The 21918-nt window shown below is 44.7% G+C and overlaps 2 protein-coding genes across 3 annotated transcripts in view; one reads left to right on the top strand and one right to left on the bottom strand.

Moving 5' to 3' along the window:
* The window catches only part of LOC144099206 (sodium-coupled monocarboxylate transporter 1-like), a 125528-nt gene that overhangs the window by 13984 nt on the left and 89626 nt on the right, over positions 1–21918 (bottom strand). The window lies entirely within an intron of this gene.
* Positions 233–20139, top strand: LOC144097148 (uncharacterized). Of its 2 annotated transcripts, XM_077629923.1 has the most exons (6): positions 233–289; positions 1372–1455; positions 14703–14854; positions 17076–17143; positions 17450–17530; positions 19882–20139. In XM_077629923.1, exons 1-6 carry the CDS (start codon positions 254–256, stop codon positions 20010–20012), a joined length of 552 nt encoding a protein of 183 aa, XP_077486049.1. In that variant the 5' UTR covers positions 233–253; the 3' UTR covers positions 20013–20139. The 2 variants fall into 2 exon arrangements, with proteins under 2 accessions (XP_077486049.1, XP_077486048.1); XM_077629922.1 differs by lacking the exons at positions 233–289; positions 1372–1455 and adding an exon at positions 7687–8056.

Raw genomic sequence — 21918 nt, 5'->3', positions numbered from 1 at the left:
TGACAACTTCCTGGTTTGAACCGCGGCTAACGGGGATGAGAATGCGTGTTTAGATCAGAGTTTATTATTATTTCAATTCCTGCATAACGGCTATTTTAAACTTCTACCTAATCTTTGAAACGCCTTATTTTTTTTTAATTCGAGAAGTGTGCCATGAGGTATAAGTTGAGATACGTCATATGTATTTTCTATATTCAGCGCTTTTAATTACTTTTCTACAGGCAGTACATTCCTTTACACTTCACGCGAGGAAATGCTTCAGATATTCTTAGCGTCACGGTGGGCTCAGGTACGTCATTCACTGTAACTTGTTGACTTCTTGTGTTGCACAAGCTTTTGACGCTTTCCAAAGTTGCAGGCTGTTGCTTTCGCTGAAAAGGCAGCTGCCGCTGCAGACTGCTTTTCAGAGTCTCATTTAACAGAGGGTATTTTATAATAACCACACAGCGGGATACTGTCTCGCAAACTCCGGGAGACCGCCGTAATGCACAAAGAGCGTAAAATAAAGGTGCAGTCATCCGCTGTGCTCAACTCGAAATAATAATAATAATAATAATAATAATAATAATAATAATAATAATAATAATAATAATAATAATAATAATAATAATAATAATAATAATAATAATAATATAATAATAATAATAATAATAATAATAATAATTGGTTTTTAGGGAAAGGAAATGGCGCAGTATCTGTCTCATATATCGTTGGACACCCGAACCGCGCCGTAAGGGAAGGGATAAAGGAGGTAGTGAAAGAAGAAAGGAAGAGGAGGTGCCGTAGTGGAGGGCTCCGGAATAATTTCGACCACCTGGGGATCTTTAACGTGCACTGACATCGCACAGCACACGGGCGCCTTAGCGTCTTTCCTCCATAGGCGATTCCGAAAGGAAGGCATGGTCACGGGCACCATTAATAATTGGTTTTTGGGGAAAGGAAATGGCGCAGTATCTGTCTCGTATATCGTTGGACACCTGAACTGCGCTGTAAGGGAAGGGATAAAGGAGGGAATGAAAGAAGAAAGGAAGAGAGAGGTGCCGTAGTGGAGGGCTCCGGAATAAGCACACGGGCGCCTTAGCGTTTTAAGGCGGTCACACGGGCACCATTCGAGGCTTTGTGTTTACAAAATTAGCTTGTTCCGCCGCAACCTTATACTTCATGTGATCAGCCCAGACGGGTTGAAATATATTTTACGCCTTTTGTAAAAAAAAGTATCCTTCCAATTTTGGTTTCTTACAACCCACATCTAAAAATGGCCTACTTTGTCAATAAACAAAATAATCTGCAAATAATGGCTTTACCGTAATGCGTCGTCAGAAATCGCAGATTCTTGGGAGAATAACATTTTTTTATTTCTTTACGTTGCAGACACCAGCGATCCTCAAGTGGCTCGCTTCCCTTACAGTGACTACGAGACATGTGGCGTCATGGAAGACGGCTGCTCTGGATATCGTAAGTTGCGGTGTGGTTGTGCTTTCAAGAGAACCTGAGTGTAACGTTCGACCAAGCACCGTCTGCTCAGGCCTGGTTTAGCCGTCTTTAGACAGACAGACAACGGATTTTTTTTTCGAGATTGAAAGGTTTAGTGCTAGAGCAGTAGAAGGAACCTTAAGTGAAACGATTACCTCAGAAATTTTCTCAGAAAAATGACAAAAAACTCGAACACACATGAGCAGCAAAACGGGCTGCAGCGGGAAACTATGAAGCGTGCTGCTATCCATTTGTGTCGGGAGTCACCGAAACGCGTTGCTGGATCTTCAGAAAGCACAGAGTACATACTGCATACGTGTCAACAAATAAGCTCCGAGCCGAACTTGGCAGTGATAAAGACTCCCGCCACATGTCAAGTTCCCTGGCGTGGTTTATCGAATTCCATGCAACAACTGCCCTTCCGTCTATATTGGAGGAACTGGGAACTACCAGCGATATATATAAAAGGACATGAAGGCGACGATAAGAAAAACCGCGCATCGAAGAATACGATTGCGGAGCATGTGCAGATCGGCGGTCACGAGATCTAGGCTGGGATGAGGCGGAATCACGGAAACAGAAAGAAACGCTTTAATGAAGCTACATCATTGCTTGCCTAATCATCCAGACGATGCGCGACATGTTGAAGAGGAATCAAGGCACACTTCATCATACATATGGGAAAACATTTCGAAGCATTCTGAATGCTCCATAAGCCACCCTTTTCCGAACAGTCTTATTGTGAACAAGAGTTCTGTATGAGGTCCCACCAAACCACCGTGTGTTGTCGTCTGCCTCTGTCCGGTCTTTTTTTTTCCGGTTCTTGCTCTTCATAATGACATAAGAGGTGTCGTTTCCACGTCGGCGTTGATTCCAATTCAGCTCAGTGCAAGGAGTTTCTTGGTGCGTTAATATGCTCCTCACGGAAAGCTCAACGTTTGTTCCGACTTCAGCTTTGGCGCGGTTCTCAGAGTCCACTTCAATGTAACTTAAAGACATTATTCGGCGAAAATTGCAGAGAAAGTGAACTAAAAGGATAGCATTGAAGGACTCTGATATTATGCTTAAAATCAGATACCTCAGTAAATCTTGCGCAGTAAACCCTCCGTCGTTCGCAGTGCAGATATGCGTATTAGTTGGGTCTGCAGTGACCGCCAAGTGCTAATGGCTATGGTTTGCATACGCTAGCAAAGGCAGTTAAGAAGTTGCCGCCCCCCTCCACGTTTCTCCAGAGGAGGCAGCACCCCTTCCCCCATCCCAAGTCTCCAACTTCTTGCACTCGGATTAGATTCCTGACAAGCGCTTCAGTTTTAGGAGGTTATAAATGTAAAGCACAGTGGGGCTGAGCTCGGTGGCTTCATAGCCAGCCTTAAAACCTTTAATTCCAGACTGACAAAGCGCAACGGAACTAGGACGAGTAGAAGAAACACGAAACACAGGACAGGCGCTACAGTAGCGCCTGTCCTGTGTTTCGTGTTTCTTCTACTCGTCCTAGTTCCGTTGCGCTTTGTCAGTCTGTGTCGTAGCAGTATGAACCAACTAGCCCACACCAAGGTCCTCTTAGAACTTTAATTCCAGTAGCCTAAACCAATCATATTCCAACAGAAATTGTTAATTGACTGAGGTCTGTCATGAGCATGATTACTAGCTTTGAAACAGTATGAAAAAACCTTTTTACTGCAGTAGATCGCTCCTCATGTGTGCATCTTTATACAGCCTTTGTCCGTTAAGTTTCGAGACTGAGTCCATAAAAAAAAATGCATTTAACGTTGAAATCATTTGTGCAGCACCACTTCGAAATAGTCTCCCTTGCAGTCTATACACAGCTTCCAACGCTTCTTGAGGCCATGGAAACGGTTGGAAAACGCTTCTTTTGGCAGGGCTGTCAGCTCCTTTGTCGTGGCGTCTTGAATGACCTCCATGCTCTCCATCCTGTGACCTGTTAGGGCTCTCTTCACACAAGGAAACCGAAAAAAATCGCACGGGGAGAGGTCAGGCGAGTATGGCGGATGGGGAACTACAGTAATGCTGTGCTTGGCGAGAAATTTTGTCACGCTGTGTGCGGCCTTGCGTTATCATGGAGAAGGCTCCATTGTCCAGATGCCCATAAGTCAGGGCGACGGCGTCGCAGTGCCTCACCCATGTTTTGGAGCACGCGGATATAAAACTCCTGATTCACCGTCTGCCCTTGTGGGACGAAATCGCGGTGTATGACACCTGTGGCATCGAAAAAAAACTATCAGCATCGTCTTTGTTTTGGGCTTCTGTCGCAGCACCTTTCTCGACGCCGGAGAGCTTGTGAACCAGCATTCGGCGCTCTGCCTCTTTGTTTGAGGATCGTATTGAAAAACACCATGCTTCGTTTTCAGCAATGATGCTGTCGACGAATGCAGCATCTTTCGCTGCCTCGGAGAGCAAACAGCGCTCCCTGATGTCCGCGTGTCCTTCTGGTCCTGTGAGAGAGAGTGCGGCACAAGTCTGGCATTCTGTTTTCGTTTCCCAAGTTCTCACGTAAAATTTGGTGGCATGTTGTTTTTCTAATGTCGAGGGCATCTGATAGCATTCGGACCGTAATGGTGCGGTCTTGCTATACGATTTTCTTTATCGAAGCCACGTTGTTTTGAATCCGTGAGGTTGAAGGGCGCCCCTGCCTTGTGTCGTTCTCCCCGAAACGAACCTCTTGTGCTACTCGAAAACTCGCGCTCGCGATAATGTCTCTTGCAGTAAGCGTCACGAAGGAGCTCATAGTTCTGTGTGGCTGTCTTGCCAAGCTTCACACAGAATTTTATGTCTACGCGCTGTTCGAGGTGGACGTCCATCTCGCCACTTTCACTCACAGTAGACGACTAGTGACAACGCAGATGACTAGTGACAACGTATTCTCTATATGTGGTGCGATATAGCGGCTGCCACAGCAATTAACATAAATAGCTGAGGCTAGCCCGAAAACATGGCGCTACACATACGCAACAACATTTGTTTTTGCGGGTCATTTCTAGAGAAGAAAATAAATAAGTCTCGAAACTTTACGGACAAAGGTTGTATATATAATGTTGCCCACTTCAATTCAAGTTTTTGTTTGCATTAAAAGTACACTTTTGAACAGCGAAATATGAAAATATAAACAAAAAGTAAATAAATCGAATAAACATTGAAATAAAACATGGAATAAATAAACAACTAAAAACTCTAAGACATGCCCCCCGCCCCTCGAAAAAACTTCCGGAGTCCCTGCATATGCTATTACCAAAGCATGTGCATTTCGCGATTGTTCGCTCTGGAATCAGTAACAAAGAAGAGATTTCGTAGAAGCACATAGTTTTGTTGCTATAAACTGCTATTTTCGTGAGCTATGATCAGATCGTTGAGTGCGTTGGCGGAATGCTTGTTCGCTAAACAGTATAGTTGGTAGCAAGCGCTATTCCTATCATTGCGCGCCCTATACCCGCATTTGTTTTTAGCAATTTTTTTTGCTATTTCCGCCTCACTGTTAACTGTCTCACCCGCACCTCCACCACGCCCGTCGGCTGGTGTTTTCACATCAATGTGCGCCAGCTACAAAAAAAAAAATAAGCAGCGGTTGAACCCAGTTAAACAAATTTTGTCGAGTGACAGCTCGGTTTTGCTTGGTTTGTCAAAGGACGAGACCATTGGTTTGCACAGATTTAGCTTTTTCTTCGCAGGTAGACTCTCGCTCTATCTGTCGCCGAGATCGCTGCTGATCGCGCCGCATGGTGTGGGTACGCCGGTTTCAGTGAGCCCGCTGCGCGGGCGCGAGCGCCATCTATTGAGAGGCGCTGTTCGCTCCGGCAGACGTGAAAGACGCGCCATTGGCCACATAATTTTCGTGCTCCTTCACTCTTGCGCCGTTCGCCCCGCGCGGGGCTTGACCTTGGCTGAGCATGAAGGTGAAATTGCAAAAACCAGCCGTTCTCTGGGTTTGTGCGTCACCAATAGAGCTTTCGCTCCAAAAAACTGTTTATGTTTGCAATAAATAATCGTATCCACAAGGACAGGAATGGCTTCGCTTGATTAGGCCGTGAAATAGACGTGCTAATTAGAGAGATACTAGTTTGAGTGACTTTATGCGCTTAAACTGCAGCGTGGAAGAGTTCAAAGACAAGTATGTGGGAACCGTGTTGTGATAATTGAGAGAAATGTGTCAGTGTGAAGAAAGAACAGTGACTGTGTTAAAAGAAATCGATGTAGGGAGCCATTAACGCTTTAAGGAGGAGCTTAAGCGCCCCCCAATTTCTTCACAGCATAGCTGTTAAAGCCCCGTTTCTTGAGTAGTGTGTTGTTCTCTATAACTGTTCAGACATGCATGTCTCCGTCAACATTTTTTGCCTTAATATGTAGTGAAATAAAATTTATTAACGCCTTCGCTGATACTTCGCATTACCGAGTAACGTAACTGTACAGTGTTTTTCCTCTGTTTACTTATATGTCAAAAATAATTTCAAAGTTTAACAAATTACAGAGAGAGTGTGTGCGGCGAAGAAAACACGACGAGGTTAGCTTGAAAAAGAACCGGGTTCGCTATTGTGTCCTAGGATAAAGGTAAAATGCGATATAACGGGAAAGCAGTAAATCGAGAGTAGTGTAAAAAGTAGGGGTGTAGTAGTAGTAAGTAGGGAATTAGGACCTTACGCACGGAAGAGTCCTAGCCTATCGTCCAGGCACAACAACCTCCGAAAAAGGAGCAGTTTCTCTGAGACATTACAGTCAACGATCCCAGGGGTGCATTACAGTGCGTAAAACAAGAGACATGGCTTAAAACATCGAAAAAAATTGAAAGAACCCTTCGTCAAAGTGAGATCAGCTTTTAAAGGAATGAATGAATTCATAAATTATCAATGAGCCAATCAATCCATCGATATTTATATGTCAAACTGAGCGAGAATGGAACAATCGAAAAACCTGTATAAGCCAGCACGAAGGGGCCATCGATCCGTGAGCGGCATCACCTGACAACGGTCGTCGGGTATAAAAGGAAGCTCGCACAAATACAGTCGCACATTCTGGACTAAACCAACCTTGCCTTATGCTAGAAAGTTTCTTTACTAGGTATTGCTAACCTTTTACCTTCTTTCTAGCTGCTTGAAAACTTGGCTACAAGCACTAAAAATGAGCGTAGTTTGTTCGTTGCATATTTTCCTCGTGGCGAGTAGGGCAGCGTGTGCAATATATCAATTGCTTTAGGTACGTTGCATCTTCGTGCATTTAAGTATTTCTTACGCACTGCTTCTTTGAAGGAAATACAGAGAATTGGCAGATCATACTGAAAAGCCATCAAGAACCTGATAAATGCCTGTAAAGTATTGCCATGGTAACGAAACAGGAACAAAGACTTGTGTGCGTAATGGCACAAGTTTTGTAAATAATTTGGAGCGAATAAAATAGCAATAGTTTGGTAGATTCCGCTTTACATTGAGGTTTCTGGGGCGCCGCCGTCTGCTCGAACTCGACAGCTTTCGTTCGCTGTTGTAGTAGACGCGTGGCACGTGTCTTGCCATTGCCCCACTTCCGAAGCACCACATGTATTTGCTGTGCTGGAGGTGAACGTAAAGGTGTGATATTTCTCCTTCATAGCGACACGAAACACAAGACTGAAACAGAAGGAAAAGCCAGCCACGAAAGGATGTGGACAGTTGCTATACGTGTGGTCGCCTTCCACCCATTACTCGACACTCTGATCGCTGTGCTTTTTGTCGCCACGATTTCCTTTGCATCCTGCCTAAACCAATGATTAATAACTGCTGACTATAAGCAGAAGGACTAAGAAGCCGTCCGGTTTGCTCTGGAAACAAATACCGGGTATCCGTCATTCCTTTTGAAACATTTGCACACAGGAAGTAAAAGAAAGCACTCGGACAAAAGAATAAAAAATAATTAACTTCTCTACCTCCTTTCATGTTTTTCCTTTTGCACAAAGCCATGCCGATGGAATGAAATTCTCTTTTTATTTTGCTCTCAGGCACGCGTTCAAGGGCGACGCACTTAACAAATCGCTCCATGAACATTTGAACTGACACGTACTACAACGCACGACGCTGCAAATGCATACCGAGTTTCATGAGTGCCACACGTGTGCCGCTTTCCGCTTATATTATTTATTTATATATTTATTTTTCAAAAGAATTCCAGCTAACCTGTCTGCTGCAGGAAAACCGTTTCATACCCTATGATGGCAAATGATTGCTAATAAAACAATGCTTAAGCAGCAACATAGCCTATATCCTGCGACAATAGATGACTGTGCGGCTCCACTGCAGCAATTTATGGGTGCCGTGGGCTCTGTATGCCGAATAGTGCTGTAAAATTAGCTCTCGGGCGGGAGTGCGGCTTCCAAGTCGCCATCCTGAGGACAGCACAGGATTCGGACACCAGCGTTTGTTGCAGGGAAGGGATCCCGGCGAAAACAATCAAGTTACTCCACACCAACGCTTCATCGGTGACCATGTCTTCACTTCAGTGTCTCGCCCTCCTGGTTCTGTGCTGTATCCAGCCTTTCGACTTCGCTAGTGAGATGGAGACCAGATGGCCGGAAGTACTCGTTGAGGGACCTCCGGATGCCTTTGAGGTGCGAAAAGGGTACCGGTATCGAATACTTTCTCTTTTAGTTCACCTAACATACAACTTGATAACGTTTTTTTTTTCAATGAAGGAATTCAAGCCTTTATCACTTCAGCTCGAACTGCGCAATGGGAGCGCATGCTTTCTGCGAAGTTTGGCACAGAATGCTTAAAAAGCCGCGCTGGCTCGACTTCCATCTTCCTGAGATTGAACTACGGGAGCCTAAGCCAACTCGAAGGCATCCACGCATTTCTCTAGGGGCGGCGGTTGTGGCTCGGCCGTGCTAAAATTCTTTCATGACAGAAATCGGTTGGAGCTTTTTCACAAATGTACTTAGCAACAACACTTCCTACAATTTCATTCCGGTTTTGATGACATTTCTCTTTCAACTTCACCATGGCGAATCGAATGGGCAGAAATGAATATACCGAGCTACCTCATGGTTACTCTAGGAGCTTAGACTATAAGTGCATCAGAGTGTTCTTAGCTCAATGCGATGGATGCATTCAAGTTCTCGTTTTTTTCCTTCGGCGCTACATGCACGCAGAAGCCTGTTTAACGAATTTATCAACTATATCTCCTTGTACCTGTTCCTGAAAGTTTACTGATTCAGTGGGAAAAGATATTCCGCGAAACTATGTAATTATAATTTTATTTCTGCGGCTGTCGTTGTAACATGTTCAATTTCTTGTAAGTACGAATCGTGATTTTTCCTTCGAGTGTATTTGATACAACAGTGCACATGTCTACTGCTTCCGCTCCTTGGTCTTTCTTACTAAACATGACTTTCCTTTTTTCATTCTAATTCACGCCATATTTTGTACTGCAGAGGCATGTTACCCATTTCTTGATGTTTAACATGCCGTATTATTCTTTGTACAGCGGTTCGAATTAGTTTCCTCTTTCCTTTAAGGCACCGCCGCGGGGGCTGGGTGGTTATGTCGCTTAGCTGCTGACCCGAAAGATGCGGGTTCGGTCCCGGCAGTGGCGGTCGAACTTCGATGGAGGCGAATTTCTAGAGACCCGTGTACTGTGCGATGTCAGTGCACGTTAAAGAACCCCAGGTGGTCGAAATTTCTGGAGCCCTTCACTACGGCTTCCTTCATAGCCTGAGTTGTTTTGGGACGTTAAACATCCATAAACCAAATCCAAGCCAAAGCTTTCCTGTAAGAGCGGAAATTTGGCCTATAATATTGATGAGGAAATTAAAAAAAGATGAAAATAAATAAAACAAAAAGAAGCGATTCCCACCTTCTGAAGAATGTTTTTGCAATACGGTGATGCAGCTGAATAGCGAGAAAATCGCCGCGTTTATGCCAGACACTACGTCGGAGGACACGTGGAAAGAATTACGAAGTACGGTAAAACAGTTTGGTTTGGTTTGTGAGGCCTAACGTCCCAAAGTGACTCAGGCTATGAGGGACGCCTCAGTTATGGGCTCCGGATAATTTACCACCTTGGGGTTCTTTAACGTGCACTGACATCGCGCCGTACACGGGCCTCTAGCATTTAGCCTCCATCAAAATGCGACGGCAGCTCTTACACGCTCCTTGCAATAATTTTCTAATTCGGTCAGCTCTTATCCTGAGCGTGAATAGCCTCACGACTTGGGAATTTTTGACTGCTGATGCAGTCATATTGGGCAAAAGTAGGCGCCACCTTTTTAAAGGTTAGAGTTCAAGAGTTTTCATGCATCCTAAGTGTCAAAACCACCTGAAGGTAAGATTTTTTTTACTGCACCCTCCAATGGGTAGGACTTCCACGAATGCTGGAGAACCCTACTACATGGCTTACAAGCAAGCCTCTAGGTTCCAAACGCTTGAGAAAGGATGCGTATAATTAAATAGGACTAAACTAGGACTTCAACCTGAATCAGTTATTACTTGACTGTAACAGCTGCCAAGACTCAAATGTCGATCTTGATGCGTACGAGCGCCCTTTCTAAAGAATGGGGAAAAGAGAATCTCCCGCAATCATGTCCTTAGTAGTTCTTCCTGCAGCGTGCCGAAAACATTCGGTGGGCACACTGCTGCCTAGGGATACAGAGGCCGCCAGAATTATGTTGTCAGAGCTTCTGAATGACTTCCAATTCGTTGGCGGATATTCTTCAGCAAAAATGTTCTGGCAACTGAGTTTTTTTTTTCAATCTTCAATTATGACATTTCATGTAAATGCGCAGATTAGCCGAATAGCACCATGGTTACCGTGTTTTCTCCTCCAAAAAGCTGGTGAAATACCAATTTTCACAAGCATTTGAACGAAAAGTACCATGCCTGCGGAAAACTTGTACGTTTTAAATATTGAGTTGGTACCCAGTGGTAGGGAAAAGAGAGAACTATGCACTTTCGGGATGCGAGGCGGACGCTCCAACCACTTGGCCTCCGCAACCACTGGGTTCCACCCCTCAAAAATCCTTGGAACAGGTACAGAAATATTGCGTTAGAAGGAATCGGATACCCGAAGGATACTCGCTGAATCCCGATGTTTCAAGGCTCCCTAGGAGGACTTATGAAATCAATCATCAAAATTTCGTGGCACTGCTGCCCTCACAGCTGAATTTCAAGCGCCGACTGAGTGCTGAGTAGACCACAACAAATTAAGGCCTACAGGAAGAGCTATATGCAGGACCCTATAAAACATGCCGAGGTGAATCCAAAATGGGCCGTTGCCGAAGGCTGAAACCACCGGGTGACTTCATGTAGAGTTCTCAAGCATAGAAAATGTTTAGTTTTGAAGCCCAGTTTTGAGGCCAACTACTGATGGCAATGATAATAACGACGATGATTTGAATAGCAAATTGTCACCTTTATCGAAGGGCGCCATGAAGCAAGGCTTGAAGCCTGCACAAGGTGTGGTCACACAAAATTTGTTTGAAGCATTTCGCCCCTAAAAAAGGCAAGCACCAGGGAAGGAGAACGAATGCACCCATCTCACAACCGGTGGGTAGCAGGCTGCACCTTGAAACCCACTACCGAAGCTGGAAAAGAGATAACTGGCAATGGCGTCTATCTCTGGACTGTGTGGGCCAGCTTCGTCAGCTGATTCATGTCGCGCATTTTGGCGGGTACAGTGAACGTCTTAGTTACTATTCAGTAGTTAGGATGATATTTCGCATGAAAGCTCCTCACTTGGTTTCCGATAGTATTGGTAGTGCATAAAAAATAGCGCAATCACTTTTAAGGCGTTTTTACTTTTGTGCATGGTTCCTCTGCTCATCGCAAATTTTTACTCGGGGAATCAGGAAAGTACTATGTTTACACTTGAAATTAGCGCAACGTTATAATAAGTTGCTATAAGCTCTTTACCACGGCAATCGCGAATAGAATCACGCTATACTGTAGACAATATACATCCTATGGTTTAGTGAAAAGTAATGAGAAAACGCTCAGAATGTAACGGACCCCTCTTTATAGCGCACGCAGATCATGAGAAATCATTTGACTCCCTCAAAACCTGAGCAGTCATGCAAGCCTTACACAGAGGGTAGAAGAGGAATATGTAAAAGTAGAGGAAAAAAAATTGGAGGACGCTTAAGCTTCACCTTTAAGAGTGGAACGCGACAGCGTGTTGCAGCGCTGCCAGGGAGTCCACGGAACGCAATCGCCCGTTCGGCGCGACGCCTTGCCGTTGGACGCATACTAATAATTACTCACGTAAGCATCAGTACACAAAGACATATCACCAAGTCAAAAACCCCAACGCAATCACTAGGTCTACTTTTCATTCAGATCGAACCAACGAGCCTTCGTAACATGTTCTGCGCGTGCTCGCCTCGCACTCTGAAAGACCTGGGTTCGATTCCCCGTATTTTCACAAAGTTTTCATATGAAGATTCGCGTGTTACAACGCCGGCAACACCGACGACGCCGACGACGCCAACAACGCCGACACCGGCTTTTCTGCGACACGAACTACTCAACGCTACCGCGTTAATGTCCATAGCGGCTGCAGAGCAACCACAGTTTCAGGGGAAGAAACGCAAAACATCGTCTATGAATGGCCTGGAGGAGCAAAGTAGAACGGCGGGCCTAACAATTAATGTGCAGAAAACTAAACTAATGTTCAGCAGTGCCAGAAGGAAGCAGCAGTTTTTTTTTTGTTCGAAAAGTTTGCCATGAGACATAAATTGAAAAAAAAGAGAAGGAATGCGGGAGATATAAAGTTAAAACAAGGAGTGAAGACCCTTTGCGCAGAGGCAGTCGCAGAGAAGCATCAGTTTACGATGGGTGGCGAGGCATTCGAAACGGTAAGGGAATGCCTCTACTTAGGACAGGTAGTGGGCGTAGATTCGAAACACGACACTGACATAACTAGGAGGACAAGAATGGTAAGGAGAGCATTTGACAGGGTACTCTCAGATCATGAATGACAGTTTAGGAGTCTCGCTGGAGAGAAAAGCATATAACAGCTGTATCTTGCCGCTACTTACCGGAGGTGCAGAAACCTGAAGGAAAGCGAAGCGGGTTGGGGAATTTATATTGAGGACAACGCAGCGAAATATTGAAGGAAAAATGATAGGCGGAACGATAGGAGACACGCAGCGGGCAGAGTGGGTCAGGCGACAAACGCGAGTTAGAGACAACCTAGTCTAAATCAAGCAGAACAAACGAGCAATGGCAAGGCACGTGATGCGAAGACAAGACAACCGAAGGTTGCCAAGGTTAATGGGCAAGAGAAGGAAAGCACAGGAGTGGGCGCCTGAAAGTGAGGTGGGTGGGCGGAATTAACAACTTAAGAGGGATAAGGTGGCCGCAGCTGGCATAGGGCCGGATTAATTGGAGAGACATGGAATAGGCCTTTGTCGTTCAGTGGGCATAGCTAGATTTCTGCAGGTAATGATGAAATGCGATTTGGTTGTACGCATTTTTGCATTGCGAAGGCCGGAAGAGCAAAATTCGTAAGTCCTTAATTCTCCATCGTTCACGCAAGATGTGAAAAATCATGCCTTGAAGAAAAAAAATTGTGTCCAAGGGGCCTTCCGCAGCTCACCAGCAGCGCGAACACAACGCAGTGGTGGTGCCCCAGTGGTTGTACCAACATTCACCTGGCGCCTCTATTCTTAGGAGAGGCGGGCCGGTCCGGCTGCAGGACTGCGCCCAGTACTATGGACGCTTTAGGTGGCCAAGATTACCGATGTTTTCGCTGACCACTGCACAGAACCGAGCTGCAGCCTCAGCCCATCGACTCGAACGAGGGACCAGGACGGGGTTGCGAACTGAAGGCTTCTCTCTCGGTTCTTCGCGCGATGTATTGAGTTTAGGTACCACCGGGCCCCAAAGGGATTCCAATGGATGAAATTCACTTTGCCCTGGTCTAGTGTCTGGCTTATTTTCCGTGAAATGATGCATGAAAAAAATTCGAACCCGACCGCGGCGGCTGCGTTTTAGTGGAGGAAAAACGCTAAGGCGCCCGTGTGCTGTGCGATGTCAGTGCACGTTAAAGATCCCCAGGTGGTCGAAATTATTCCGGAGCCCTCCACTACGGACCTACTTGTTCCTCTCTTCTTTCACTCCCTCCTTTATCCCTTCCCTCACGGCGCGGTTCAGGTGTCCAACGAGATATGAGACAGATACTGCGCCATTTCCTTTCCACCAAAAAAAAACCAATTATTAAAAAACCAATTATTATTAAACACATCCCCCTTCTAGACATGCAGACCAAAAACAAGTTCACTATTGCGCCTTTTGGCCAAGCTGCGCTTGTGTCAGTATAACCGAACAGTCGTAATCATAAGAACAAAACAGCAGTTGTCCAACCTGGTGCAGTGCATGGTCACCACGTTTCATCTTAATACCTGGAAGTAGTGGCGAAAAATGTTTCTTTGAACTGCTGCCATTGTCATCAGGCAGCTGCTACTTGTAATAATGACAACCTTAGTTAGGTAGCGCACTCAGGTAGTCAAATACGTGTCCTTGTACATCATTGCCAAGTTACAAGGTTACATCCGGCTCGTTTAGCCCAGGAATAGAGCGCAAAGAGTCACGTCTCGTTTGGTCTTACCGCAACCAGAGATCAGCCGACATGGTACGTGAGCACCCGCATTAGCACCAGCGCCTCCGCTCATAATACCGGCGTGACCAGAACATCAATGTGCCACGATGTCAGGGGGGGGGGGGGGGGTAGTTTTGTTTAAACTGTGCGATGTTGCCGAATGCACAGGTCGTGGAAAGAAAAGAAGAAATATTTCTAGGTGATAGAACAAACAAAATGTAAGCTCGGAGTTTCTAGTTTACGCTTGCCGTTAGTCTCTTGAAGTGCAAGAGCTGCTATCCGCACATTTCCGCCTGACGATTCTATTTCCAAGTCATTCTCGTCATGAACGAAAACGTGCTTCAGGGCGCATTATATTGTTGTGAGGTGCAGTACTACAGCGTTTACCACAGGCTTCTAGCTCGAGGTGCTTGCGAGTTGTATTAGCCAGAAGTAAATCTTAGGTCGCAGAAATGTGCCTAGACATCCAGTGACGAGGCTGTTATAGAGTGAAGTGAATCGAAATGAAGGAAGTGTGAGATAACGCACGGGTGTCCTACGGTCAGTTTGCAATCTTTGCTTTATCCCCTTCTCGGCACAACAATGTGGCTAGCTGGGTATGAGTCACATTCAATTAACCTTCCAGCGGTTGTTTATTTGTGGCCATCTCTCTGCCATCGCAGGTTTTCGAAGCAGTTTTGTACGCCGTGGCCGTCAGGGATGTTAACACCGACCCCATGCTCAAATGCCTGACTGCGCGGCGTACTGATCTGGACTTGGAGGTCCCTTCGGCGACGTATGTGTGGTCTCTGAATGCAGGAGAAGACCAGCCGAGGTGAGCACTTTCTGGTTCATCACGCTCTGCTCTCCGTTTCATACTATCGGTGACCTAGCGGCTAACTACACAAGGGCTTGAAAAAGCGAAGCGAAGCTCGCCCGCAGTCACATCTGATCCAGGAAGCGAGTAGCCTCGGAAACGTCGGGTTATCCTAATTCAGTCGGCGTCCTTTTCTGGCTTTCTACACCAGACATACCTTCGAAGAATGTTTTTTTTTAGTATGTCAGAATTCTTTCTTTTCTTTATTATATACTGCTTCTCTTGAATCTCCACCCTGTCACGATTAAGGCCCACAGCTTGAATGCGGCAGTTCATGTGCACTGCACACGCCTCATTCCTGCAGTTTTATTCCCTCGGTGCCATACCTATCCCCCGAACTGTCTACTTTGGATAAAGGCGGTTATTAAAATATTCGCTGCCCTCTTCCACGCTCACGTACTCCCCGTATACGTCTATCACTTTGGTGGCACGTGGTTGTTTTCAAAGCAGGAATGCATGCAGCTACATTTTCATCTCGCTCGACTGCGAAAATTTTGTCTGTCCAGTTTCAATCCGTGCAAAAAATTGAAAACCTTCCAAAAATAAAATTCAATAAAGAAATCTAGCATTCTGGGCTAGGCTGACGTCCTAACGACTCGGCCACTGCCGTTTTTATTGCTTTATTGCTAGACTTTCACTTAGCTTGACAGAGCACCAAAATTGGGTTTGCACAGAAAAAAGAACGTATGACGATAATTTAATTGGCCAGCAAGGAGGGTTTCTAGATATTTATATTAAAATTCCATTAGTACGAATAACGGCTCTACCCCTGAAAGCCAGCCAGGAACATGATTGGCTAATTTTGTACATCAAAAGCCAGTGCATGCTTTTCCAGGAAAACAATCGACCCGCGCATACGGGTCGCTGTAATAACCAGCCAATTGAGAGCGCCAGCTACTGTGGAGAGCCGTTAGCGTCACCAAATTAAAAGGTACACCATCTTCACTGTGTATGGATAGGTACCGGATCCCATATGTGTCAAGCGGAGATTCTGTCTTGATTGTTCTTCGCAAAACATTCCAAAAATTAACGCCTTTATATAGAGTAATGCAGAAATACATGGTCTATCGTCTCAGGTTATTTGAAAGCCAGTGTGAACCCCGTGGCTGAAATAAGCTCGTCCTGTCTAAACATTTCTTAACTGGAAATGTTCTGAAGCGAGTAAAGAAAATGCAGGTTCCATCAGCAAACAAAATATCCTTTTTAAATTGCACACGGAAGCTCGGCCACTGCCTGAAGGTTGCTGCTTAAGTTTCTACCTTGTATTCCTATATACCTAGGTTCAGCCAACTTTGCACCGGTACCCTCGCCTTCTGTCGCACCTGCAGCAACAGACCGGAATGACAGCTATGAGCGGCGACCTTTACCAGAACAGTTATTTCGCCAGCAGTGTTTACGCCGCCGGCTTGCAGCATTCCAACGCTGTAAATCTCGACGGGTGGCCAACCGTGCAGTGATCAAAGCGTCATTCAAAATGGTTTTGTTTGCACTCTTTTGGAGTTGAGGTGCCATTAATGAAACATTGTGCGTTTCAATGTAATGAAAAAGCGGCTACTTATACCTTTGGAACGGGCAGGTTATCTTTCTTTGTTCTGCTTTATCTTCCTTGCGCTGTTCCAGCGACGAGAATAGATTTTCTATATTCTAAAGACTGATATGAATATTACTGACGCTGGGCTGCAACGATGAGTAGATAAGCAGTTCAACAGTAATAGTTAAAATGTTAGCTATCGAACATCAGTTAACCAGTCAGATAGCATGTCTATGTTGTATTCTGGTGCTCTGCACCGCTGACAATGCTTGTGCCAAAAAAAGCGCTCTTCTAATTCAGAAGCCTATTTTCTGTCCAGAAAGTGGCAGGCTTCGTTTAGGAAAAAGCAGCGGTCCATAAACAGTCGCCCTTTCGTTATCACTGTTTAATCTTGCTGCTCAAAGGCGATGAAATGTGCTCAGGATACATGGTTTCCAGACGTAAAAGAGCATACAGAGGTAACACTACATGCCGATAGTGGATGATAATTGTGAATGAGATTGATACTTTTTATTTTTTTGAAGGTTCGCACCTTTCTCTTAATTTCGATTAATGTGCAGGTGAAAACATGAAATAGGTTGTTAAGAGCGAACAAAGTTTCATTTAACGTTTTTTTCTCGCTGTTCCTGCCCTCTTTTTCGTCTGCAGAAAAAACGCCACGTTGTACTTCACTCCGGCACCCTCCGATGCCACAGCTCGCCTGGTTGTAAATTCGGGTAAGCCAAGTGATCCTATAAGTGACCCAGCTGCCTTTATTCGTGGCGGTGTTACTAAGATATGCCTCAAAGCGACTGTTTAAAAAAGTGAAAATTACGTGACAGTTTCCTCTGCTGTTTTGTGGTTCAGAGTCACTGCTTTGTTACCTGAAAGTTTTCCGTATCTTTTGCTGACTCAGACCGGGTAAAGAGCGCAAGGAACACTGTGACTGGAGTATGACGCTCACTACATAAGCCAGATGCGCAGCCTGAAAGCTCATGGTTCATTTATAACAAAAAAAAAATTACGTCTTTCTTGTTCTGCAGACGTTGACCACCCTGACTACGTCCGCTACCTCTACACCGATGAGGAGTGTGGCATCATGGAAGTGCACTATTTCGGATATCGTAAGAACCACGTTGGATATATTTTTCTTCAAATTCAGGGTTTAGCACCATTAAAGATACGGCTTTCTCTTTTTTCGGCCTGTTTTCATAGACGGAGAAACGAGCAGTGAATTACACACATTCTCAAAAAATGATAAATTCTGAAAAAAAGTCGTGCTTACGTGCAGGAATGCGAAATCATGGAACTTTCTATAACGCAGGTTTTTTTTTCACGGCGCCTGCAGGCATTGCAATTTTTCTGTTGTTTTTATTTTTATTTTTGTGTAGTTTTTGTTATTTGCATTTTGTTTCGTTGTTATTTCTTGTTTAATTTTATTTTTTGGCTTTTAACTTTGTTTTTATATGTCGTTTAGTTTTTATTTTCATTTAGCTTTGTTTATTAATTTTTCGCTAATTACCACCTAACGAATAATCAAGTAATTACTAATCGCCCATTACTTAGTAATTGCTAAGAGTATATGGGGTCATAGCAATGATGCCATTGATGATGTCACAGTGTGAAGGATTTCGCGGACGGAAGGACGGACGGACAACGATGAGCCGTTAAAACTTTCGCCCTAATAATGACTGCGGGGTATGCACTGTTCCAGGGTACTTTGTAGGCAGTCACACCGGCGGAAACGCGTATTCTTACGAGACGAAGGTGACGCGCAGTGCGGCGAGAAGGCATTCAGAGTTCTACCTTATGCAGCACAGAAACCCACAATTGCTCTGTCGGCGTTGTGTACTATGGCGGAGCCACAGAGAACTGCTTTGTAGCTTCACCGTAAAATGCAGTTGTTTTAAACTCGGCAGCACCAGAAGCATTATATAAGCCACGAAGTCAGTGTGTGATGTAAAGAGTTAAAATCATAAATATTGAATTTTAAACTGAGGTTATAATTTTCCTAGTCCTCGGTAGGATGGCTTATGGTTAATAGGGGTTTAGCGCCCCGAAGCTTCTCAGGCTATGAGGGACGCCGTAGTGAAAGGCTCCGGAAATTTCGACCACCTGGGGTTCTTTAACGTGCACTGACATCGCACAGCACACGGACCTTTAGAATTTCGCCTCCATCGAAATCCGACCGCCGCGGCCGGGATCGAATCCGCGTCTTTCTGGCAGCAGCCAAAGCGACATCACCACTGAGACACCGCGGCGGCTCCGTCGTCGGTATGAAGGTATATGCGAGATGCGGTCATAAGTTCCAAGATGCAGGATGCTCAGTGGCTTGAAACTGTTGAGAACCGAGTCATTGGAGCTGCTTAACTAGTCGATAGTTTCTACTAAGTCGAGCGCAAAGGAGCCAGTCCATCACGATTTATTTGCAGTAAATTCTTGCCTCTGTTCAGGACTTTATACGGTAAAGTACGTCAGATCTGTACCTTCGGAGATGAGAAAACAGGTAGTGAACAGCAGATAGGCTAATACTAGTTATTGGCTTCCCAGGACAACTTCGGTTTCAAATGATTATCTGCTAAAGTAGTTGGAACAAAAGCGGTACGCAGAACGCATAACGCATATAATAACGCAATCCCTTAGGCAGTGTTCTGAAGTTTTTACTTTGCCGAACACTGCCTAAATAACTGTAAAAGAAGAAACGCTTTGTGTCTTCCGCTCATGAGAAAATTACAGGTTACCACCGCTCAGAAATAAAGTTTAGTAACTAGATGAAGCAAGCTTCTAAAGAGCTCTCCTCAACCTGAAAAAGTATTAGAGAAACTTGCAAAATTTCAATGCCTCAAAACTTTCAATATTGCTTCACTGCAGGTTTTACACAACGATATAATAGAGATACGACCAGTGGCTAACATCAGTTTTTAGAGGGTTGAAGGAGTGGTGGTTGGCGGCTTTAATTTACACTGTTTACTGCCATTGTGCGGTGAATAGACTTATGAAAAAACTGCTTTACTCAGCGGACGCCTGAGTGTGGTTTGAAGTATGAGATATTAGTCCTGTGCGACTTAAGACTTCTAATAGATTTACCATTAACCACGTTCACTAGCTGGTCGCAAGGCAACAACAGAACTGCCGAAAAGGTTTTTTATGAAACTCATAAATGTGCAATTTCCGTGAAAGCCAACATCAGGCCCTGGTGTTTATTAGCTGTTGAGACAGTGTTTAATAGGCATGTTTCAATATTCAACGTGAAAAATTGTGTTCAAATATTCACGGATGAAAGCATCCTTTATTAGTTATCTACTATGCATATCCCTCGTGGTTGAAGCCAGGAATTTTCGTTGTGTAACGAAGAGGTTAAAACGAAGAACGGCAAAGAAAACTGAGCATTATGAAAGGCGGCTGAACGAGGCAGGTGTGTGAAACTATACGTGCTTCCTCTTGGTCCCTCGTTTCATTCCTTGGCTCTTTTCAGAATGCACGCTCTGGGTGCCTGAAATAGTGGGAGACACGATTCCGGAGCACTGCCTCTGGGTTCACGCAATGATATGTGGCGAAGGTGTTCCATTATACGACAAAAAAGTCTGCACTGAAAACCTGGAGTGAATAACACCGACAGTAAAGATGGTGAGCAGCAAGAAAACAAGATATAAAAGCGTCACCTAGGAACACTTCGGAAGCTCACCATATAATGGCAAAGAATGTAATCAAAAAAGCAAATTAAATATCTACGTTTTTCATGTCAAAGATAATGAAAAGCACGCGTTTTTTTAATTGAAGAAGCAGAAATGGAGCTGGGAACATCAGCTACTCTCGCTCTCACTATGTTTTGCTCGTATTCCGAACATGCATTTTCATGCGGCAGACTTTCCCATAACATGTGATTGTTTTTCGGTCAAATAATGCAATAATCTCTGAATCTAGAAGCGGCGGGGAGTGGCGTAATAAGGAAGAAAGAGAAGAAATTGTAGCACACTCATTCTGGGTGCGAAACTGACCAGTGCTTTGTGGGAAGGCTGGCAGGAGGTGCAGAGGGTAGGGAGAGAAAATGTGTTCGTAGTGGATGACATTACGGATAATTTTAACCATCGTTAGTCCTTTAACGTGCACTGGCATCGCAAGTCTCATGGTCGTCCTTGCGTTTAACATGCATCGAAACCTTCCTGCTGCTGCTGCTGCAATTTAGTGCCATCACTTCGGACTGAGCCACCGATTGTCATAGCCGCTGAACCACGCGGCAAGTAAAAGAAGCCCAGGAATCCCAATTATCAGCTGAGCAAAGAGGATTCAATTCATGCAGAAGGCGGCGAAAAGCAAGCGTGATTCAACCTTCACAGCACAGGAAAGCCTACCATCTGCTTCTTAATCGTGGAGGCGAACGCCTTTTGACAAGTTTCTCAACAGCATGCTGTGCTAAATTGAACTTCCTATTCGCACATAAGTACCATGAAGGTTAAAATGCTTCCCATTTTGCTGCACTCGTCCTATTCTGAGTGTACACCTAATTGGCCATCCAGTTTCATTTACAGTCAAGTTATAAACAGGACCTGCAATGTCACGTTCACATAGCAGTAAAATGGATAGTGTAATGGCAAGAGACACAACGGGCAGGATCAAAAAGTGAAACCAGTAATTGATATTATAGCTTCACTTAGCAGAGAAAATGAAATTGACCCCCACATGTAATGAGGAAGACAGATAAACGATGGTTCCTCAGGGTGGCGGAATGAATTCGGTGCACTGCTTTGAATTGCAGCGGGGCCAGCATAAAGCTAGGTGGAGAGATGGGATCACACAACATATGAGGATATGGCGACCGAAACCGGCGCGGGGCTCGGCTAATTGCAGAAACGTGCGGGAGGAGTTTTTTCTGCTGTGGGCACAGCTGATTTGATGAGAGTAATAATTTCTTTTCCGTTTTAAAATATCGAGAAGGGTTAGTACATCGATTGTGAAATAGCTCCACATCCTGAAGGGCGCTTACTACCGCCTACTTAATCGCCGGTCGGCAAATTATATACCTGAAATAAACCAGTGCAAACGCTCCTCTCAGTTGTCAAAGGGGAAAGATGAGCATTAAATAAACGAAAGATGAGCAAGAGAAAAAATGATGAAGAGAAAGACAGGGAGGTTAACTAGGCCACGCCTAGTATGCTACCCAACAAAGTAGTCTTTCCAGGAGCGAAGAAATTAAAGGGGCTAAAACTTGGCTCGCGAATTTGGTTTTTATTAGGCCCACCATTCAGGTTGTAACTATCACGTATTTTTCGGGGGGATAGCTTGTCGTTGTCATTTCTTATCATTGACTTTTCTTTTTTAATTTAAAATCTTAAAGGGGGTGGTGTGGGTAATACCCATCTCTAAACTTTGACCCGGTCTTAAAGTTCAGAGACGTTGAATAAGCGGAGGTGACAATCGCTGAAAAAACAAAACAAAAAACGTTAACTCCAACAAATTCTGCACTTCAGGAAGTGTCACATTGCAAGAATGGTAATGGCGCATTTTTTTTTGC

The sequence above is a fragment of the Amblyomma americanum genome, chromosome 7 (assembly GCF_052857255.1).
Source record: "Amblyomma americanum isolate KBUSLIRL-KWMA chromosome 7, ASM5285725v1, whole genome shotgun sequence".
Classification (NCBI taxonomy): domain Eukaryota; kingdom Metazoa; phylum Arthropoda; class Arachnida; order Ixodida; family Ixodidae; genus Amblyomma; species Amblyomma americanum.
This window is presented reverse-complemented; position numbering and strand designations above follow the sequence as displayed.

Bases quoted from the DNA above. Each gene is read 5' to 3' on its own strand.
- LOC144097148 (XM_077629922.1), top strand. From the start codon at position 7,775: ATGCCGAATAGTGCTGTAAAATTAGCTCTCGGGCGGGAGTGCGGCTTC. The intron at 8,057-14,702 runs GTGCGAAAAGGG...CTGCCATCGCAG, and splicing joins GACCTCCGGATGCCTTTGAG to GTTTTCGAAGCAGTTTTGTA. The intron at 14,855-17,075 runs GTGAGCACTTTC...TTTCGTCTGCAG, and splicing joins GCAGGAGAAGACCAGCCGAG to AAAAAACGCCACGTTGTACT.